Source organism: Oncorhynchus clarkii, unplaced genomic scaffold, assembly GCF_045791955.1.
Source record: "Oncorhynchus clarkii lewisi isolate Uvic-CL-2024 unplaced genomic scaffold, UVic_Ocla_1.0 unplaced_contig_8902_pilon_pilon, whole genome shotgun sequence".
Lineage (NCBI taxonomy): Eukaryota > Metazoa > Chordata > Actinopteri > Salmoniformes > Salmonidae > Oncorhynchus > Oncorhynchus clarkii.
The window spans coordinates 173,671-196,459 of NW_027260952.1; the positions used below are offsets into that span (position 1 = coordinate 173,671).

Below are 22,789 nucleotides of genomic sequence, written 5' to 3' on the forward strand. Positions count from 1 at the left end.
TCTGGGCCTTCCCTTCCTGTGGCGGTCCTGATGAGAGCCAGTTTCATCATAGCAGAGGTACCTCTGGGCCTTCCCTTCCTGTGGCGGTCCTGATGAGAGCCAGTTTCATCATAGCAGAGGTAACTCTGGGTCTTCCTTTCCTGTGGCGGTCCTGATGAGAGCCAGTTTCATCATAGCAGAGGTAACTCTGGGCCTTCCTTTCCTGTGGCGGTCCTGATGAGAGCCAGTTTCATCATAGCAGAGGTAACTCTGGGCCTTCCCTTCCTGTGGCGGTCCTGATGAGAGCCAGTTTCATCATAGCAGAGGTAACTCTGGGCCTTCCCTTCCTGTGGCGGTCCTGATGAGAGCCAGTTTCATCATAGCAGAGGTAACTCTGGGCCTTCCCTTCCTGTGGCGGTCCTGATGAGAGCCAGTTTCATCATAGCAGAGGTAACTCTGGGCCTTCCCTTCCTGTGGCGGTCCTGATGAGAGCCAGTTTCATCATAGCAGAGGTAACTCTGGGCCTTCCCTTCCTGTGGCGGTCCTGATGAGAGCCAGTTTCATCATAGCAGAGGTAACTCTGGGCCTTCCTTTCCTGTGGCGGTCCTGATGAGAGCCAGTTTCATCATAGCAGAGGTAACTCTGGGCCTTCCTTTCCTGTGGCGGTCCTGATGAGAGCCAGTTTCATCACAGCAGAGGTAACTCTGGGCCTTCCTTTCCTGTGGCGGTCCTGATGAGAGCCAGTTTCATCATAGCAGAGGTACCTCTGGGCCTTCCTTTCCTGTGGCGGTCCTGATGAGAGACAGTTTCATCATAGCAGAGGTACCTCTGGGCCTTCCTTTCCTGTGGCGGTCCTGATGAGATACAGTTTCATCATAGCAGAGGTACCTCTGGGCCTTCCTTTCCTGTGGCGGTCCTGATGAGAGCCAGTTTCATCATAGCAGAGGTACCTCTGGGCCTTCCTTTCCTGTGGCGGTCCTGATGAGAGACAGTTTCATCATAGCAGAGGTACCTCTGGGCCTTCCTTTCCTGTGGCGGTCCTGATGAGAGCCAGTTTCATCATAGCAGAGGTAACTCTGGGTCTTCCTTTCCTGTGGCGGTCCTGATGAGAGCCAGTTTCATCATAGCAGAGGTAACTCTGGGCCTTCCTTTCCTGTGGCGGTCCTGATGAGAGCCAGTTTCATCATAGCAGAGGTAACTCTGGGCCTTCCTTTCCTGTGGCGGTCCTGATGAGAGCCAGTTTCATCATAGCAGAGGTAACTCTGGGCCTTCCTTTCCTGTGGCGGTCCTGATGAGAGCCAGTTTCATCACAGCAGAGGTAACTCTGGGTCTTCCTTTCCTGTGGCGGTCCTGATGAGAGCCAGTTTCATCATAGCAGAGGTAACTCTGGGTCTTCCTTTCCTGTGGCGGTCCTGATGAGAGCCAGTTTCATCATAGCAGAGGTAACTCTGGGCCTTCCCTTCCTGTGGCGGTCCTGATGAGAGCCAGTTTCATCATAGCAGAGGTAACTCTGGGCCTTCCCTTCCTGTGGCGGTCCTGATGAGAGCCAGTTTCATCATAGCAGAGGTAACTCTGGGCCTTCCCTTCCTGTGGCGGTCCTGATGAGAGCCAGTTTCATCATAGCAGAGGTAACTCTGGGTCTTCCTTTCCTGTGGCGGTCCTGATGAGAGACAGTTTCATCACATCAGAGGTAACTCTGGGCCTTCCTTTCCTGTGGCGGTCCTGATGAGAGCCAGTTTCATCACAGCAGAGGTAACTCTGGGTCTTCCTTTCCTGTGGCGGTCCTGATGAGAGCCAGTTTCATCACAGCAGAGGTAACTCTGGGTCTTCCTTTCCTGTGGCGGTCCTGATGAGAGCCAGTTTCATCACAGCAGAGGTAACTCTGGGTCTTCCTTTCCTGTGGCGGTCCTGATGAGAGCCAGTTTCATCATAGCAGAGGTAACTCTGGGCCTTCCTTTCCTGTGGCGGTCCTGATGAGAGCCAGTTTCATCATAGCAGAGGTAACTCTGGGCCTTCCCTTCCTGTGGCGGTCCTGATGAGAGCCAGTTTCATCATAGCAGAGGTAACTCTGGGCCTTCCTTTCCTGTGGCGGTCCTGATGAGAGCCAGTTTCATCATAGCAGAGGTAACTCTGGGCCTTCCTTTCCTGTGGCGGTCCTGATGAGAGACAGTTTCATCATAGCAGAGGTAACTCTGGGCCTTCCTTTCCTGTGGCGGTCCTGATGAGAGACAGTTTCATCATAGCAGAGGTAACTCTGGGCCTTCCTTTCCTGTGGCGGTCCTGATGAGAGACAGTTTCATCACAGCAGAGGTAACTCTGGGCCTTCCTTTCCTGTGGCGGTCCTGATGAGAGCCAGTTTCATCATAGCAGAGGTAACTCTGGGCCTTCCTTTCCTGTGGCGGTCCTGATGAGAGACAGTTTCATCATAGCAGAGGTAACTCTGGGCCTTCCTTTCCTGTGGCGGTCCTGATGAGAGCCAGTTTCATCATAGCAGAGGTAACTCTGGGCCTTCCTTTCCTGTGGCGGTCCTGATGAGAGCCAGTTTCATCATAGCAGAGGTACCTCTGGGCCTTCCTTTCCTGTGGCGGTCCTGATGAGAGCCAGTTTCATCATAGCAGAGGTAACTCTGGGCCTTCCTTTCCTGTGGCGGTCCTGATGAGAGCCAGTTTCATCATAGCAGAGGTAACTCTGGGCCTTCCCTTCCTGTGGCGGTCCTGATGAGAGCCAGTTTCATCATAGCAGAGGTAACTCTGGGCCTTCCTTTCCTGTGGCGGTCCTGATGAGAGCCAGTTTCATCATAGCAGAGGTAACTCTGGGTCTTCCTTTCCTGTGGCGGTCCTGATGAGAGCCAGTTTCATCATAGCAGAGGTAACTCTGGGCCTTCCTTTCCTGTGGCGGTCCTGATGAGAGACAGTTTCATCATAGCAGAGGTAACTCTGGGCCTTCCTTTCCTGTGGCGGTCCTGATGAGAGACAGTTTCATCATAGCAGAGGTAACTCTGGGCCTTCCTTTCCTGTGGCGGTCCTGATGAGAGACAGTTTCATCACAGCAGAGGTAACTCTGGGCCTTCCTTTCCTGTGGCGGTCCTGATGAGAGCCAGTTTCATCATAGCAGAGGTAACTCTGGGCCTTCCTTTCCTGTGGCGGTCCTGATGAGAGACAGTTTCATCATAGCAGAGGTAACTCTGGGCCTTCCTTTCCTGTGGCGGTCCTGATGAGAGCCAGTTTCATCATAGCAGAGGTAACTCTGGGCCTTCCTTTCCTGTGGCGGTCCTGATGAGAGCCAGTTTCATCATAGCAGAGGTACCTCTGGGCCTTCCTTTCCTGTGGCGGTCCTGATGAGAGCCAGTTTCATCACAGCAGAGGTAACTCTGGGTCTTCCTTTCCTGTGGCGGTCCTGATGAGAGCCAGTTTCATCATAGCAGAGGTAACTCTGGGTCTTCCTTTCCTGTGGCGGTCCTGATGAGAGACAGTTTCATCATAGCAGAGGTAACTCTGGGCCTTCCTTTCCTGTGGCGGTCCTGATGAGAGACAGTTTCATCATAGCAGAGGTAACTCTGGGCCTTCCTTTCCTGTGGCGGTCCTGATGAGAGCCAGTTTCATCATAGCAGAGGTAACTCTGGGTCTTCCTTTCCTGTGGCGGTCCTGATGAGAGCCAGTTTCATCACAGCAGAGGTAACTCTGGGTCTTCCTTTCCTGTGGCGGTCCTGATGAGAGCCAGTTTCATCATAGCAGAGGTAACTCTGGGCCTTCCTTTCCTGTGGCGGTCCTGATGAGAGCCAGTTTCATCATAGCAGAGGTAACTCTGGGTCTTCCTTTCCTGTGGCGGTCCTGATGAGAGCCAGTTTCATCATAGCAGAGGTAACTCTGGGTCTTCCTTTCCAGTGGCGGTCCTGATGAGAGCCAGTTTCATCATAGCAGAGGTAACTCTGGGCCTTCCCTTCCTGTGGCGGTCCTGATGAGAGCCAGTTTCATCATAGCAGAGGTAACTCTGGGCCTTCCCTTCCTGTGGCGGTCCTGATGAGAGCCAGTTTCATCATAGCAGAGGTACCTCTGGGCCTTCCCTTCCTGTGGCGGTCCTGATGAGAGACAGTTTCATCACAGCAGAGGTAACTCTGGGCCTTCCTTTCCTGTGGCGGTCCTGATGAGAGCCAGTTTCATCATAGCAGAGGTAACTCTGGGCCTTCCTTTCCTGTGGCGGTCCTGATGAGAGCCAGTTTCATCATAGCAGAGGTAACTCTGGGTCTTCCTTTCCTGTGGCGGTCCTGATGAGAGCCAGTTTCATCATAGCAGAGGTAACTCTGGGCCTTCCTTTCCTGTGGCGGTCCTGATGAGAGCCAGTTTCATCATAGCAAAGGTAACTCTGGGCCTTCCCTTCCTGTGGCGGTCCTGATGAGAGCCAGTTTCATCATAGCAGAGGTAACTCTGGGCCTTCCTTTCCTGTGGCGGTCCTGATGAGAGCCAGTTTCATCACAGCAGAGGTAACTCTGGGTCTTCCTTTCCTGTGGCGGTCCTGATGAGAGCCAGTTTCATCATAGCAGAGGTAACTCTGGGCCTTCCTTTCCTGTGGCGGTCCTGATGAGAGACAGTTTCATCATAGCAGAGGTAACTCTGGGCCTTCCTTTCCTGTGGCGGTCCTGATGAGAGACAGTTTCATCATAGCAGAGGTAACTCTGGGCCTTCCTTTCCTGTGGCGGTCCTGATGAGAGACAGTTTCATCACAGCAGAGGTAACTCTGGGCCTTCCTTTCCTGTGGCGGTCCTGATGAGAGCCAGTTTCATCATAGCAGAGGTAACTCTGGGCCTTCCTTTCCTGTGGCGGTCCTGATGAGAGACAGTTTCATCATAGCAGAGGTAACTCTGGGCCTTCCTTTCCTGTGGCGGTCCTGATGAGAGCCAGTTTCATCATAGCAGAGGTAACTCTGGGCCTTCCTTTCCTGTGGCGGTCCTGATGAGAGCCAGTTTCATCATAGCAGAGGTACCTCTGGGCCTTCCTTTCCTGTGGCGGTCCTGATGAGAGCCAGTTTCATCATAGCAGAGGTAACTCTGGGTCTTCCTTTCCAGTGGCGGTCCTGATGAGAGCCAGTTTCATCACAGCAGAGGTAACTCTGGGTCTTCCTTTCCTGTGGCGGTCCTGATGAGAGCCAGTTTCATCATAGCAGAGGTAACTCTGGGTCTTCCTTTCCTGTGGCGGTCCTGATGAGAGCCAGTTTCATCATAGCAGAGGTAACTCTGGGTCTTCCTTTCCTGTGGCGGTCCTGATGAGAGCCAGTTTCATCATAGCAGAGGTAACTCTGGGCCTTCCCTTCCTGTGGCGGTCCTGATGAGAGCCAGTTTCATCATAGCAGAGGTAACTCTGGGCCTTCCCTTCCTGTGGCGGTCCTGATGAGAGCCAGTTTCATCATAGCAGAGGTAACTCTGGGCCTTCCCTTCCTGTGGCGGTCCTGATGAGAGCCAGTTTCATCATAGCAGAGGTAACTCTGGGTCTTCCTTTCCTGTGGCGGTCCTGATGAGAGACAGTTTCATCACATCAGAGGTAACTCTGGGCCTTCCTTTCCTGTGGCGGTCCTGATGAGAGCCAGTTTCATCACAGCAGAGGTAACTCTGGGTCTTCCTTTCCTGTGGCGGTCCTGATGAGAGCCAGTTTCATCACAGCAGAGGTAACTCTGGGTCTTCCTTTCCTGTGGCGGTCCTGATGAGAGCCAGTTTCATCACAGCAGAGGTAACTCTGGGTCTTCCTTTCCTGTGGCGGTCCTGATGAGAGCCAGTTTCATCATAGCAGAGGTAACTCTGGGCCTTCCTTTCCTGTGGCGGTCCTGATGAGAGCCAGTTTCATCATAGCAGAGGTAACTCTGGGCCTTCCCTTCCTGTGGCGGTCCTGATGAGAGCCAGTTTCATCATAGCAGAGGTAACTCTGGGCCTTCCTTTCCTGTGGCGGTCCTGATGAGAGCCAGTTTCATCATAGCAGAGGTAACTCTGGGCCTTCCTTTCCTGTGGCGGTCCTGATGAGAGACAGTTTCATCATAGCAGAGGTAACTCTGGGCCTTCCTTTCCTGTGGCGGTCCTGATGAGAGCCAGTTTCATCATAGCAGAGGTAACTCTGGGCCTTCCTTTCCTGTGGCGGTCCTGATGAGAGCCAGTTTCATCATAGCAGAGGTACCTCTGGGCCTTCCTTTCCTGTGGCGGTCCTGATGAGAGCCAGTTTCATCATAGCAGAGGTAACTCTGGGCCTTCCTTTCCTGTGGCGGTCCTGATGAGAGCCAGTTTCATCATAGCAGAGGTAACTCTGGGCCTTCCCTTCCTGTGGCGGTCCTGATGAGAGCCAGTTTCATCATAGCAGAGGTAACTCTGGGCCTTCCTTTCCTGTGGCGGTCCTGATGAGAGCCAGTTTCATCATAGCAGAGGTAACTCTGGGTCTTCCTTTCCTGTGGCGGTCCTGATGAGAGCCAGTTTCATCATAGCAGAGGTAACTCTGGGCCTTCCTTTCCTGTGGCGGTCCTGATGAGAGACAGTTTCATCATAGCAGAGGTAACTCTGGGCCTTCCTTTCCTGTGGCGGTCCTGATGAGAGACAGTTTCATCATAGCAGAGGTAACTCTGGGCCTTCCTTTCCTGTGGCGGTCCTGATGAGAGACAGTTTCATCACAGCAGAGGTAACTCTGGGCCTTCCTTTCCTGTGGCGGTCCTGATGAGAGCCAGTTTCATCATAGCAGAGGTAACTCTGGGCCTTCCTTTCCTGTGGCGGTCCTGATGAGAGACAGTTTCATCATAGCAGAGGTAACTCTGGGCCTTCCTTTCCTGTGGCGGTCCTGATGAGAGCCAGTTTCATCATAGCAGAGGTAACTCTGGGCCTTCCTTTCCTGTGGCGGTCCTGATGAGAGCCAGTTTCATCATAGCAGAGGTACCTCTGGGCCTTCCTTTCCTGTGGCGGTCCTGATGAGAGCCAGTTTCATCACAGCAGAGGTAACTCTGGGTCTTCCTTTCCTGTGGCGGTCCTGATGAGAGCCAGTTTCATCATAGCAGAGGTAACTCTGGGTCTTCCTTTCCTGTGGCGGTCCTGATGAGAGACAGTTTCATCATAGCAGAGGTAACTCTGGGCCTTCCTTTCCTGTGGCGGTCCTGATGAGAGACAGTTTCATCATAGCAGAGGTAACTCTGGGCCTTCCTTTCCTGTGGCGGTCCTGATGAGAGCCAGTTTCATCATAGCAGAGGTAACTCTGGGTCTTCCTTTCCTGTGGCGGTCCTGATGAGAGCCAGTTTCATCACAGCAGAGGTAACTCTGGGTCTTCCTTTCCTGTGGCGGTCCTGATGAGAGCCAGTTTCATCATAGCAGAGGTAACTCTGGGCCTTCCTTTCCTGTGGCGGTCCTGATGAGAGCCAGTTTCATCATAGCAGAGGTAACTCTGGGTCTTCCTTTCCTGTGGCGGTCCTGATGAGAGCCAGTTTCATCATAGCAGAGGTAACTCTGGGTCTTCCTTTCCAGTGGCGGTCCTGATGAGAGCCAGTTTCATCATAGCAGAGGTAACTCTGGGCCTTCCCTTCCTGTGGCGGTCCTGATGAGAGCCAGTTTCATCATAGCAGAGGTAACTCTGGGCCTTCCCTTCCTGTGGCGGTCCTGATGAGAGCCAGTTTCATCATAGCAGAGGTACCTCTGGGCCTTCCCTTCCTGTGGCGGTCCTGATGAGAGACAGTTTCATCACAGCAGAGGTAACTCTGGGCCTTCCTTTCCTGTGGCGGTCCTGATGAGAGCCAGTTTCATCATAGCAGAGGTAACTCTGGGCCTTCCTTTCCTGTGGCGGTCCTGATGAGAGCCAGTTTCATCATAGCAGAGGTAACTCTGGGTCTTCCTTTCCTGTGGCGGTCCTGATGAGAGCCAGTTTCATCATAGCAGAGGTAACTCTGGGCCTTCCTTTCCTGTGGCGGTCCTGATGAGAGCCAGTTTCATCATAGCAAAGGTAACTCTGGGCCTTCCCTTCCTGTGGCGGTCCTGATGAGAGCCAGTTTCATCATAGCAGAGGTAACTCTGGGCCTTCCTTTCCTGTGGCGGTCCTGATGAGAGCCAGTTTCATCACAGCAGAGGTAACTCTGGGTCTTCCTTTCCTGTGGCGGTCCTGATGAGAGCCAGTTTCATCATAGCAGAGGTAACTCTGGGCCTTCCTTTCCTGTGGCGGTCCTGATGAGAGACAGTTTCATCATAGCAGAGGTAACTCTGGGCCTTCCTTTCCTGTGGCGGTCCTGATGAGAGACAGTTTCATCATAGCAGAGGTAACTCTGGGCCTTCCTTTCCTGTGGCGGTCCTGATGAGAGACAGTTTCATCACAGCAGAGGTAACTCTGGGCCTTCCTTTCCTGTGGCGGTCCTGATGAGAGCCAGTTTCATCATAGCAGAGGTAACTCTGGGCCTTCCTTTCCTGTGGCGGTCCTGATGAGAGACAGTTTCATCATAGCAGAGGTAACTCTGGGCCTTCCTTTCCTGTGGCGGTCCTGATGAGAGCCAGTTTCATCATAGCAGAGGTAACTCTGGGCCTTCCTTTCCTGTGGCGGTCCTGATGAGAGCCAGTTTCATCATAGCAGAGGTACCTCTGGGCCTTCCTTTCCTGTGGCGGTCCTGATGAGAGCCAGTTTCATCACAGCAGAGGTAACTCTGGGTCTTCCCTTCCTGTGGCGGTCCTGATGAGAGCCAGTTTCATCATAGCAGAGGTAACTCTGGGTCTTCCTTTCCTGTGGCGGTCCTGATGAGAGACAGTTTCATCATAGCAGAGGTAACTCTGGGCCTTCCTTTCCTGTGGCGGTCCTGATGAGAGACAGTTTCATCATAGCAGAGGTAACTCTGGGCCTTCCTTTCCTGTGGCGGTCCTGATGAGAGCCAGTTTCATCATAGCAGAGGTAACTCTGGGTCTTCCTTTCCTGTGGCGGTCCTGATGAGAGCCAGTTTCATCACAGCAGAGGTAACTCTGGGTCTTCCTTTCCTGTGGCGGTCCTGATGAGAGCCAGTTTCATCATAGCAGAGGTAACTCTGGGCCTTCCTTTCCTGTGGCGGTCCTGATGAGAGCCAGTTTCATCATAGCAGAGGTAACTCTGGGTCTTCCTTTCCTGTGGCGGTCCTGATGAGAGCCAGTTTCATAATAGCAGAGGTAACTCTGGGTCTTCCTTTCCTGTGGCGGTCCTGATGAGAGCCAGTTTCATCATAGCAGAGGTAACTCTGGGTCTTCCTTTCCTGTGGCGGTCCTGATGAGAGCCAGTTTCATCATAGCAGAGGTAACTCTGGGTCTTCCCTTCCTGTGGCGGTCCTGATGAGAGCCAGTTTCATCATAGCAGAGGTAACTCTGGGCCTTCCCTTCCTGTGGCGGTCCTGATGAGAGCCAGTTTCATCATAGCAGAGGTAACTCTGGGCCTTCCCTTCCTGTGGCGGTCCTGATGAGAGCCAGTTTCATCATAGCAGAGGTAACTCTGGGCCTTCCCTTCCTGTGGCGGTCCTGATGAGAGCCAGTTTCATCATAGCAGAGGTACCTCTGGGCCTTCCCTTCCTGTGGCGGTCCTGATGAGAGCCAGTTTCATCATAGCAGAGGTAACTCTGGGCCTTCCTTTCCTGTGGCGGTCCTGATGAGAGCCAGTTTCATCATAGCAGAGGTACCTCTGGGCCTTCCTTTCCTGTGGCGGTCCTGATGAGAGCCAGTTTCATCATAGCAGAGGTACCTCTGGGCCTTCCTTTCCTGTGGCGGTCCTGATGAGAGCCAGTTTCATCATAGCAGAGGTAACTCTGGGTCTTCCCTTCCTGTGGCGGTCCTGATGAGAGCCAGTTTCATCATAGCAGAGGTAACTCTGGGTCTTCCTTTCCTGTGGCGGTCCTGATGAGAGACAGTTTCATCATAGCAGAGGTAACTCTGGGCCTTCCTTTCCTGTGGCGGTCCTGATGAGAGACAGTTTCATCATAGCAGAGGTAACTCTGGGCCTTCCTTTCCTGTGGTGGTCCTGATGAGAGACAGTTTCATCATAGCAGAGGTAACTCTGGGTCTTCCTTTCCTGTGGCGGTCCTGATGAGAGCCAGTTTCATCATAGCAGAGGTAACTCTGGGCCTTCCCTTCCTGTGGCGGTCCTGATGAGAGCCAGTTTCATCACAGCGTTTGATGTAATGATGTTTCCAAAACGTAATTGCTATTTTTTGAGTGTTTATTATTGGTGGATAATGGCCTAATTCTGCCCTGCATGCATTGTTTGTAGTTTTCCTCTGGACATGTAGGAGAATCTTACAGAACTCTGCATGCAGGGTTTCAATGGGGTGTTTGTCCCATTGGGTGACATCTTGTTTTGCAAGTGGACCCCACACCTCGCTGCCATAAAGTGCAATTGGTTTTAGCCACATTTGTCCAGGTTTATTCATTTGTATTTGTGTTTTAATGGTGTAGAATACCCTGCTTGCTTTCTCTCTGTTCATTTACTGCCTAATTTAGGTCTCCAGTTGAGCTTCTTTTATAAACCTGAGTAATTGTAGTGTGTGGGTATTTACTACCAGGGTCCAGGTCTGACAGGTCCAGGCTCTGCTGTAGGCCATGTGCTGTGGGTGACAGCAGGCACGGGTCATCTGGGTAGAGCAGGCATTTAACCTCTGAATTGTGGAGACTAACACGGGGCTGAGGATTTATCTAGAATAGTGGCCAAGTCATTGATATATAGTGCCTTCGGAAAGTATTCAGACCCCTTGACTTTTTGCACATTTTGTTAGGTTACTGCCTTATTCTAAAATTGATTTAAATAGTTTTTTTCTCCTCAATCTATACACAATACCCCATAATGACACAGCGTAAACAGGTTTTAAGGAATTTGAGCAAATGTGTTAAGAAAATATATTCAAATTTACATAAGCATTCAGACCGTTTACTCTGTACTTTGTTGAAGAACCTTTGGCAGTGATTACAGCCTCGAGTCTTCTTGGGTATGATGCTACAAGCTTGGCACACCTGTATTCGGGGAGTTTCTCCCATTCTTCTCTACAGATCCTCTCAAGCTCTGTCAGGTTAGATGGGGAGTGTTGTTTCTCATGGTCTGAGATGCCTTTAGGTGCTTTGGCAAACTCCAAGCGGGCTGTCATGTGCCTTTTACTGAGGAGTGGCTTCTGTCTGGCCACTCTGCCATAAAGGACTTTTGGAGTGCTGCAGAGATGGTTGTCCTTCTGGAACGTTCTCCCATCGCCACAGAGGAACTCTGAAGCTCTGTCAGAGTGACCATTGGCCCTTCTCCCCCATTTGCTCAGTTTGACTGAGAGGCCAGATCCAGGAAGAGTCTTGGTGGTTCCAAACCTCTTCCATTTAAGAATGATAGAGGTCAAGTTGTTCTTGGGGACCTTCAATGCTGCAAAAAATGTTGGTACCCCCAGATCTGTGCCTCGACACAATCCTGTCTCTGAGCTCTACGGACAATTCCTTTGACATCATCACCTGGTTTTTGCTCTGACATGCACTGTCAGCTGTGGGACCTTGTATAGACAGGTGTGTGTCTTTCCAAATCATATCCAATCAATTGAATTTACCACAGATGGACTCCAATCAAGTTGTAGAAACAACTCAACGATGATCAATGGAAACAGGATGCACCTGAGCTCAATTTAGCTTCTCATAGCAAAGGGTCTGAATACTTATGTAAATAACGTATTTCATTTGCACCAAAAAATCGGTTGTGTGTAGATTCATGAGGAAAAAAATAATTGTAAACAATTGTAGAATGAGACTAATGTAACAAAGTGGAAAAAGTCAAGGGGTCTGAATACTTTTTCAATGCACTGTACATTGATTTACTGCTTTCAATAACTTTGTAAAACAGTCCTGTATGATTACCCATCTGTAATCATCTGCCAAACTCATGATTACCTCTCTGTAGCCTGTGGGACGGTGACAGCATGATTACCTCTCTGTAGCCTGTTTGACGGTGACAGCATGATTACCTCTCTGTAGCCTGTTTGACGGTGACAGCATGATTACCTCTCTGTAGCCTGTGGGACGGTGACAGCATGATTACCTCTGTAGCCTGTGGGACGGTGACAGCATGATTACCTCTCTGTAGCCTGTTTGACGGTGACAGCATGATTACCTCTCTGTAGCCTGTTTGACGGTGACAGCATGATTACCTCTCTGTAGCCTGTGGGACGGTGACAGCATGATTACCTCTCTGTAGCCTGTGGGACAGTGACATCATGATTACCTCTCTGTAGCCTGTGGGACAGTGACATCATGATTACCTCTCTGTAGCCTGTGGGACAGTGACATCATGATTACCTCTCTGTAGCCTGTGGGACAGTGACATCATGATTACCTCTCTGTAGCCTGTGGGACAGTGACATCATGATTACCTCTCTGTAGCCTGTTTGACGGTGACAGCATGATTACCTCTCTGTAGCCTGTGGGACGGTGACAGCATGATTACCTCTCTGTAGCCTGTGGGACAGTGACATCATGATTACCTCTCTGTAGCCTGTGGGACAGTGACATCATGATTACCTCTCTGTAGCCTGTGGGACAGTGACATCATGATTACCTCTCTGTAGCCCGTGGGACAGTAACAGCATGATTACCTCTCTGTAGCCTGTGGAGCAGTGACAGCATGATTACCTCTTTGTAGCATGTGGAACAGTGACAGCATGATTACCTCTCTGTAACCTGTGGAACAGTGACAGCATGATTACCTCTCTGTAGCCTGTGGGACAGTGACAGCATGATTACCTCTCTGTAGCCTGTGGAACGGTGACAGCATGATTACCTCTCTGTAGCCTGTGGGACAGTGAGTAACAATGTCTGTCTTACACCAGGTCTCCTTCAGAATGATGACATTTACAACTACAGTCCAAAGGTTCACTAGTGGAGGCCTTGAACGTTCCACATGCTAACTGATAGCGATTTAATATTGCAAAAATACAGTAACTACTAAGATACTGTAACTACAATGATACTGTAACTACTAAGATACAGTAACTACTAAGATACAGTAACTACTAAGATACAGTAACTACTAAGATACAGTAACTACTAAGATACAGTAACTACTAAGATACTGTAACTACTAAGATACAGTAACTACTAAGATACTGTAACTACTAAGATACAGTAACTACTAAGATACTGTAGCTACTAAGATACAGTAACTACAAAGCTGGCTCTATCGATCTCTCCAAGTGGATCAAAATCACTCTCCCTTCACCATGATGATGCAGGGATGAACTGCATTCCCTCCAACAGGCACTAGCTACAGAGACTAAAGGACAAACCTCTGTCTCTCTCTAGCTACAGAGACTAAAGGACAAACCTCTGTCTCTCTCTAGCTACAGAGACTAAAGGACAAGTCTCTGTCTCTCTCTAGCTACAGAGACTAAAGGACAAACCTCTGTCTCTCTCTAGCTACAGAGACTAAAGGACAAACCCCTGTCTCTCTCTAGCTACAGAGACTAAAGGACAAACCTCTGTCTCTCTCTAGCTACAGAGACTAAAGGACAAACCTCTGTCTCTCTCTAGCTACAGAGACTAAAGGACAAACCTCTGTCTCTCTCTAGCTACAGAGACTAAAGGACAAACCTCTGTCTCTCTCTAGCTACAGAGACTAAAGGACAAGTCTCTGTCTCTCTCTAGCTACAGAGACTAAAGGACAAACCTCTGTCTCTCTCTAGCTACAGAGACTAAAGGACAAACCCCTGTCTCTCTCTAGCTACAGAGACTAAAGGACACACCTCTGTCTCTGTCTCTCTTTAGCTACAGAGACTAAAGGACACAGCTCTGTCTCTGTCTCTCTCTAGCTACAGAGACTAAAGGACAAACCTCTGTCTCTCTCTAGCTACAGAGACTAAAGGACAAACCTCTGTCTCTCTCTCTCTCTGGCTACAGAGACTAAAGGACAAACCTCTGTCTCTGTCTAGCTACAGATACTAAAGGACAAACCCCTGTATTTCTCTAGCTACAGATACTAAAGGACAAACCCCTGTCTCTCTCTAGCTACAGAGACTAAAGGACAAACCCCTGTATCTCTCTAGCTACAGATACTAAAGGACAAACCCCTGTATTTCTCTAGCTACAGAGACTAAAGGACAAGTCTCTGTCTCTCTCTAGCTACAGAGACTAAAGGACAAACCTCTGTCTCTCTCTAGCTACAGAGACTAAAGGACAAACCCCTGTCTCTCTCTCTAGCTACAGAGACGAAAGGACAAACCTCTGTCTCTCTCTAGCTACAGAGACTAAAGGACAAACCTCTGTATCTCTCTAGCTACAGAGACTAAAGGACAAACCCCTGTCTCTCTCTAGCTACAGATACTAAAGGACAAACCCCTGTCTCTCTCTAGCTACAGAGACTAAAGGACAAACCCCTGTCTCTCTCTAGCTACAGAGACTACTCTCTGTGTGTGTGTGTGTGTCTCTATCTCTCTCTGTGTGTGTGTCTCTATCTCTCTATGTCTCTCTCACTCTCTCTCTCTAGCTACAGAGACTAAAAGCTAAAGCTCTCTAATGTTCTTTTCCTTACATCTTTAGAAGGCAGAATCTTACCCACTGCCCCTCTCCTCCCCTCCTCTCTTTTCTAGTCTGATCTCTCTTAAGGACATACATCTTGAAACAGGCACAGCTCTCCAGGAGGGCCACTTCACTAAAGAAAATACTGAGAGAAAAAGAGTCCTTATGTCATGTTGTGACCTTGATTTGATGTCATGTTGTAACCTTGATTTGATGTCATGTTGTAACCTTGATTTTACCACTTCCCCTGTCTGTTCTCTGTACCCACGTTTCATTTAATTTCTGTACCAACTACATCACAGTGACTTTGATATTGGATATAGTCTATATTTTCTACCCTCTTTTATCCCCTCCTCCTGTAGAATCTCCCCCTCCTGTAGAATCTCCTCCTCCTGTAGAATATCCTGCTCCTGTAGAATCTCCTCCTCCTCTAGAATATCCCCCTCCTGTAGAATCTCCTCTAGAATATCCTGCTCCTGTAGAATCTCCGCCTCCAGTAGAACTCCTCATCTTATAGAATCTCCTCCTCCTGTAGAATCACCTCCTGTAGAATCTCCTCCTCCTCTAGAATATTCTCCTCTTGTAGAATCTCATCCTCTTGTGTGTTTGTGACGCTCCAGTTCTCAGTGGAGGAGAGGAGGAAGGAGAGAGAGAGAGGGTAGAGGGAGGGAGGGAGGAAGGAGAGAGGGAAGAGAGAGAGAGAGAGAGGGAGGGAGGAAGGAAGGAGAGAAAGGGAAGAGAGAGAGGGAGGGAGTTAGGGAGGGGAGCAGATGAGGGAGGGAAGAGGAGAACGTGTTATACTGGAGATTCCCATGGTAACACACAGTAGGGTGGACAGAATATTCCACATTTTGATATTTTACAGCCATATTCTAAAATGGATTAAGTAAATAAAAGCATTAAGATTTCGCTTCACTGGAACTAAGAGGCGTAGCCCGAACCGTGAACAACAGCCCCAGACCTCATCCACCAAACTTTACAGTTGGCACTATGCATTGGGGCAGGTAGCGTTCTCCTTGCATCCGCCAAACCCAGATTTGTCCGTCGGGCTTCCAGATGGTGAAGCGTGATTCATCAGTCCAGAGAACGCGTTTCCACTGCTACAGAGTCCAATAGCGGCGAGCTTTACACCACTGCAGCCAACACTTAGTATTGCGCATGGTGATCTTAGGCTTGTGTGCGGCTGCTCGACCATGAAAACCCATTTCATGAAGCTCCCGACAAACAGTTCTTGTGCTGACGTTGCTTCCAGAGGCAGTTTGGAAGTCGGTAGTGAGTGTTGCAACCGAGGACAGACAATTTTTATGCGCTACGCGCTTCAGCTTGTGTGGCCTACCACTTTCGCGGCTGAGCCGTTGTTGCTCCTAGATGTTTTCACAATAACAGCACTTACAGTTGACTAGGGGGCAGCTCTAGCAGGGCAGACATTTTACAAACTGACTTGTTGGAAAGGTGGCATCCTATGACGGTGCCACGTTGAAAGTCACTCAGCTCTTCAGTAAGGCCATTCTACTGCCAATGTTTGTCTATGGAGATTGCATGGCGGTGTGCTCGATTTGATACATCTGTCAGCAACGGGTGTGGCTGAAATAGTGGAATCCACTCATTTGAAGGGGCGTCCACATACTGCTGTATATGAGTATCATTTGAAGGGGTGTCCACATACTGCTGTATATGAGTATCATTTGAAGGGGTGTCCACATACTGCTGTATATGAGTATCATTTGAAGGGGTGTCCTCATACTGCTGTATATGAGTATCATTTGAAGGGGTGTCCACATACTGCTGTATATGAGTATCATTTGAAGGGGTGTCCTCATACTGCTGTATATGAGTATCATTTGAAGGGGTGTCCACATACTGCTGTATATGAGTATCATTTGAAGGGGTGTCCACATACTGCTGTATATGAGTATCATTTGAAGGGGTGTCCTCATACTGCTGTATATGAGTATCATTTGAAGGGGTGTCCTCATACTGCTGTATATGAGTATCTGGCTTGTCATTCTTACTGCTTCCCTTGTAATGCCTTTATCTTTGTGATTGAATACCCACGTATTTCAGTTCTGTATTTGTTACATAAAGTAACCCTGTCTCTGTACCTCTCTCTCCTCCTCTCTCTCCTCCTCTCTCTCTCTCTCTCTCTCTCCTCTCTCTCTCTCTCTCTCTCCTCTCTCTCTCTCTCTCTGTCTCTCTCTCTTTCTCTCTCTCTCTCTCTCTCTCTCTCTCTCTGTCTCTCTCTCTTTCTCTCTCTCTCTCTCTCTCTCTCTCTCTCTCTCTCTCTCTCTCTCTCTCTCTCTCTCTCTCTCTCTCTCTCTCTCTCTCTCTCTCTCCCCTTCTCTCTCTCTCTCTCTCCCCTTCTCTCTCTCTCTCTCCCCCCTTCTCTCTCTCTCTCTCCCCCCTTCTCTCTCTCTCTCTCTCTCTCCCCTTCTCTCTCCCTCTCCCTCTCCCTCTCCCTTCCCTTCTCTAGGTAAATATGTGTACCAGCCGATGACCAACGTGTGCCGCCTCCCCAGCACCCCAGTGCCTGCCACGCCCACAGACCACCCCCATACCATGGACCTGACAGTCTCATTGGCCGAACGCTTCCTCATGACCGCCCCCGCCTTCCAAGCCCCGCCCTGCCTGGAGTCGCCAAAGTTCTGCATCATCTCAGACCTCTTTGTGGACGACTACATGGTGAAACGCATCAATGGGAAGATGTGCTATGTCCAGAGACCTCAACCTTCGACCATGCCCAGCCCGCCTCAATCACATCCCCCTCACCCCTGGTCCAAACCCCACCCCCAACGGACCCCCAGACACCACCCACACCCCCAGCCCAGACCACACCCCCAGGGCACCAAGCCCAGTGCCCTGGGGGACAAGGTCACCACCCCCAAAATAGACCACTGCTCCTCCCCGTCCAGCTCTGAGGATTCTGGGATAAATGCGCTGGGCGGCCATTACATGGAGTCATGTGACGAGGGTTCTGAGGAAGAGGAGGAAGACGAGGAGGAAGTGGAGGAGGAGGATGAAGAGTTAAGTAGTGATGGAGAGTCTAGTCCACTAAGTATGTGGAATCAAGATGAGTGTTCTCTGCTCTCTCCGTCCAAGTCTATGGTGGAGATTATTGAGAAGATCGAGACAACTGTGTGAGACAACTTGCACTGTCGCGTTGAAATGGAGACGATGAGACAGTGATCTAGCCGGTTCAGCTTAGAGCACACACACACACACACACACACACACACACACACACACACTAGCCTGTCAACGTTCCTCTAACTTATACTAATCGTACAACATCAAAACAGTGACCTGTTACCTATGAACTTTGACCTTTCACCTGTTATAGCATGGTTATCTATGACCTTTCACCCTGTTATAGCATGGTTACCTACGACCTTTCACCCTTTTATAGCATGGTGTACCGAACGCATTCTACTCTGGAGGGATTTCACTTATCTTTCCAGACCAGTAGTCAGCTGAAAAAAACCCACAAATGAACAAGAGCACAAATGTAGGAATCAGTGAATGTGATCTAGTCCATGACCCAACACACTTAAAGAAGAGCACGAAGTGACCAAACACTCTGAGGATTCTAAGTCATGAGGCTACTGCTTTTTACACAACAATCAAGGTTGAAACCCAAATGGCACCCTATTCTCTATATAGTGCACTACTTTAGACCAGGGCCCATAGGGGATAGTGCACTACTTTAGACCAGGACCCATAGGGGATAGTGCACTACTTTAGACCAGGGCCCATAAGGGATAGTGCACTACTTTAAACCAGGGCCTATAGGGGATAGTGCACTACTTTAGACCAGGGCCCATAAGGGATAGTGTACTACTTTAGACCAGGGCCCATAGGGGATAGTGCACTACTTTAGACCAGGGCCCATAGGGGATAGTGCACTACTTTAGACCAGGGCCCATAGGGGATAGTGCACTACTTTAGACCAGGGCCCATAGGGGATAGTGCACTACTTTAGACCAGGGCCCATAGGGGATAGTGCACTACTTTAGACCAGGCCCATAGGGGATAGTGCACTACTTTAGACCAGGGCCCATAGGGGATAGTGCACTACTTTAGACCAGGGCCCATAGGGGATAGTGCACTACTTTAGACCAGGGCCCATAGGGGATAGTGCACTACTTTAGACCAGGGCCCATAGGGGATAGTGCACTACTTTAGACCAGGGGCCCATAGGGGATAGTGCACTACTTTAGACCAGGCCCATAGGGGATAGTGCACTACTTTAGACCAGGGCCCATAGGGAGTAGTGCACTACTTTAGACCAGGGCCCATAGGGGATAGTGCACTACTTTAGACCAGAGCCCATAGGGGATAGTGCACTACTTTAGACCAGGGCCCATAGGGGATAGTGCACTACTTTAGACCAGGGCCCATAGGGGATAGTGCACTACTTTAGACCAGGGCCCATAGGGGATAGTGCACTACTTTAGACCAGGCCCATAGGGGATAGTGCACTACTTTAGACTATGGCCCATAGGGGATAGTGCACTACTTTAGACCAGGGCCCATAGGGGATAGTGCACTACTTTAGACCAGGGCCCATAGGGAGTAGTGCACTACTTTAGACTATGGCCCATAGGGGATAGTGCACTACTTTAGACCAGGGCCCATAAGGGATAGTGCACTACTTTAGACTATGGCCCATAGGGGATAGTGCACTACTTTAGACTATGGCCCATAGGGGATAGTGCACTACTTTAGACCAGGGCCCATAGGGGATAGTGCACTACTTTAGACCAGGGCCCATAGGGGATAGTGCACTACTTTAGACCAGGGCCCATAGGGGATAGTGCACTACTTTAGACCAGGCCCATAGGGGATAGTGCACTACTTTAGACTATGGCCCATAGGGGATAGTGCACTACTTTAGACCAGGGCCCATAGGGGATAGTGCACTACTTTAGACCAGGGCCCATAGGGAGTAGTGCACTACTTATCTACACCGGTGGAGGAAGGGTTACAGCGTCCAGACACACCCAGTGTCCTGCCAAGGCTTTCTGACAATCATCTGACTATATCGGAAGTGTGAACATAGACCCTGTACATGTAACTGCCTGAGGAGTCACAGCCCAGGACAGGAAATCTCAGTGTATTACAGACATAATGCAGAGCAGTAGCAGTGGGACTAGGACATTGTTCTGACCACAACAAAACAACAACAACAAGACCCGCTGTGTGTCTTGTCCGTCTCTAAATGATTGCTCCAATCACATGTTGAGGGTCTTGAACAAAGCACACCTTTCTGATCTGTTAACACACAGAAACTATAGACACACACACACGCACACAAACACGCATATATATACACGCTTTGTGGGTGAATTTCTATTCCTCTCTGATTGAAAGAGAATCGTAACATCAGGGATAAAAAAAAAAATATACGCTTTAAAACATCACTGTAAATACAGATGCAGGATCTTAATTTGATCACCGTGTTGCAGGACAACTTTCCTGCAATGCAGGAAATATACAACTTGTAGTGTATTTGAGGTTTTAAAAGGCTTCTGAAGTTTCTAATTTCCACTTTGAAATGTCAGACATCTATCAACCCCGACAAAAATGTAAATTCATTCAAATCCACGTAATAATTCACATTTCCTGTTGATGCAGGGTTCATTTCATACTGTAGCAAACTGGCTCAAATGAAGATCCTACATCTGTACACATACAGTCAAATGATCACATATTACAGAGGGAATATCAAGCAAACCATGATCTGATTTTTCTAATAAATGTTTTCACTAAAAAGAGGCTGCCTTGTGTGTTTTGTGTGGTGATTGAGTCCCAAGAAGTGAGTTTGTCATATTAACATTTCTATCAGCATGTATCTCTAAAACAGCATTACAATACATCCATCAGAAACAGTAGAGACAAAGGATTAATACAGTACAATATGACCTCACTGTCAACAGTAGAGATATAGGATTAATACAGTACAGTAGAGATATAGGATTAATACAGTACAGTAGAGATATAGGAGTAATACAGTACAATATTACCTCACTGTCAACAGTAGCGATATAGGATTAATACAGTGCAGTAGAGATATAGGATTAATACAGTACAATATTACCTCACTGTCAACAGTAGAGATATAGGATTAATACAGTACAATATTACCTCACTGTCAACAGTAGAGATATAGGATTAATACAGTACAGTAGAGATATAGGATAAATACAGTACAATATTACCTCACTGTCAACAGTAGAGATATAGGATTAATACAGTACAGTAGAGATATAGGATTAATACAGTACAGTAGAGATATAGGATTGATACAGTACAGTAGATATATAGGATTAATACAGTACAATATTACCTCACTGTCAACAGTAGAGATACAGTGCCTTGCGAAAGTATTCGGCCCCCTTGAACTTTGCGACCTTTTCCCATTCCTCCTTGCAAAACAGCTCGAGCTCAGTGAGGTTGGATGGAGAGCATTTGTGAACAGCAGTTTTCAGTTCTTTCCACAGATTCTCGATTGGATTCAGGTCTGGACTTTGACTTGGCCATTCTAACACCTGGATATGTTTATTTTTGAACCATTCCATTGTAGATTTTGCTTTATGTTTTGGATCATAGTCTTGGTGGAAGACAAATCTCCGTCCCAGTCTCAGGTCTTTTGCAGACTCCATCAGGTTTTCTTCCAGAATGGTCCTGTATTTGGCTCCATCCATCTTCCCATCAATTTTAACCATCTTCCCTGTCCCTGCTGAAGAAAAGCAAGCCCAAACCATGATGCTGCCACCACCATGTTTGACAGTGGGGATGGTGTGTTCAGGGTGATGAGCTGTGTTGCTTTTACGCCTAACATAACGTTTTGCATTGTTGCCAAAAAGTTCAATTTTGGTTTCATCTGACCAGAGCACCTTCTTCCACATGTTTGGTGTGTCTCCCAGGTGGCTTGTGGCAAACTTTAAACGACACTTTTTATGGATATCTTTAAGAAATGGCTTTCTTCTTGCCACTCTTCCATAAAGGCCAGATTTGTGCATTATACGACTGATTGTTGTCCTATGGACAGAGTCTCCCACCTCAGCTGTAGATCTCTGCAGTTCATCCAGAGTGATCATGGGCCTCTTGGCTGCATCTCTGATCAGTCTTCTCCTTGTATGAGCTGAAAGTTTAGAGGGACGGCCAGGTCTTGGTAGATTTGCAGTGGTCTGATACTCCTTCCATTTCAATATTATCGCTTGCACAGTGCTCCTTGGGATGTTTAAAGCTTGGGAAATCTTTTTGTATCCAAATCCGGCTTTAAACTTCTTCACAACAGTATCTCGGACCTGCCTGGTGTGTTCCTTGTTCTTCATGATGTTCTCTGCGCTTTTAACGGACCTCTGAGACTATCACAGTGCAGGTGCATTTATAGGGAGACTTGATTACACACAGGTGGATTGTATTTATCATCATTAGTCATTTAGGTCAACATTGGATCATTCAGAGATCCTCACTGAACTTCTGGAGAGAGTTTGCTGCACTGAAAGTAAAGGGGCTGAATAATTTTGCACCCCCAATTTTTCAGTTTTTGATTTGTTAAAAAAGTTTGAAATATTCAATAAATGTCGTTCCACTTCATGATTGTGTCCCACTTGTTGTTGATTCTTCACAAAAAAATACAGTTTTATATCTTTATGTTTGAAGCCTGAAATGTGGCAAAAGGTCGCAAAGTTCAAGGGGGCCGAATACTTTCGCAAGGCACTGTATAGGATTAATACAGTACAATATTACCTCACTGTCAACAGTAGAGATATAGGATTAATACAGTACAGTAGATATATAGGATTAATACAGTACAGTAGAGATATAGGATTGATACAGTACAGTAGAGATATAGGAGTAATACAGTACAGTAGAGATCTAGGAGTAATACAGTACAATATTACCTCACTATCAACAGTAGAGATATAGGATTAATACAGTACAATAGAGATATAGGATTAATACAGTACAGTAGAGATATAGGATTTATACAGTACAGTAGAGATATAGGATAAATGCAGTACAATGTTACCTCACTGTCAACAGTGTAGTTCATTGACCTTGCCACCCCTCTCTTCCCTCCCATCCACCAATTCCTCCTTCCCTCTCACTCTCTCTCCCCTCCCCTTCCCGCCTCTTCCCCATTCACAACTCTCTTCTCTTCCTTCCCATCTACTCCCCTCCCTCTCCCTCCTTCCCCTCTACTCCCCTCCCATTCCCTCCGTCCTCTCTGCTCCCCTCCCCTCCCTCCTTCCCCTCTACTCCCCTCTACTCCCCTCCCCCTCTACTCCCGTCTACTCCCATCTACTCCCCTCCCTCTACTCCCCT

The 22,789-nt window shown here is 48.6% G+C and overlaps 1 protein-coding gene across 2 annotated transcripts in view; it reads left to right on the forward strand.

Moving 5' to 3' along the window:
- Positions 1-20,227, forward strand: part of LOC139402504 (UPF0524 protein C3orf70 homolog A-like) — a 40,638-nt gene extending 20,411 nt beyond the window's left edge. Inside the window, exons 2-4 of one of the 2 annotated variants that reach the window (XR_011633255.1) lie at positions 16,929-18,134; positions 18,372-19,027; positions 19,161-20,227. Coding sequence is in view for 1 of the 2 variants with exons in the window: in XM_071146492.1 (XP_071002593.1) it covers positions 16,929-17,596 (668 nt within the window). In the remaining variant the exon portion in view is untranslated. Of the gene's footprint in view, positions 1-16,928; positions 18,237-18,371; positions 19,028-19,160 lie in introns of those variants that run through there. The other variant, XM_071146492.1, reaches the window with a different exon arrangement.
- Positions 20,228-22,789: the final 2,562 nt, after the last annotated feature.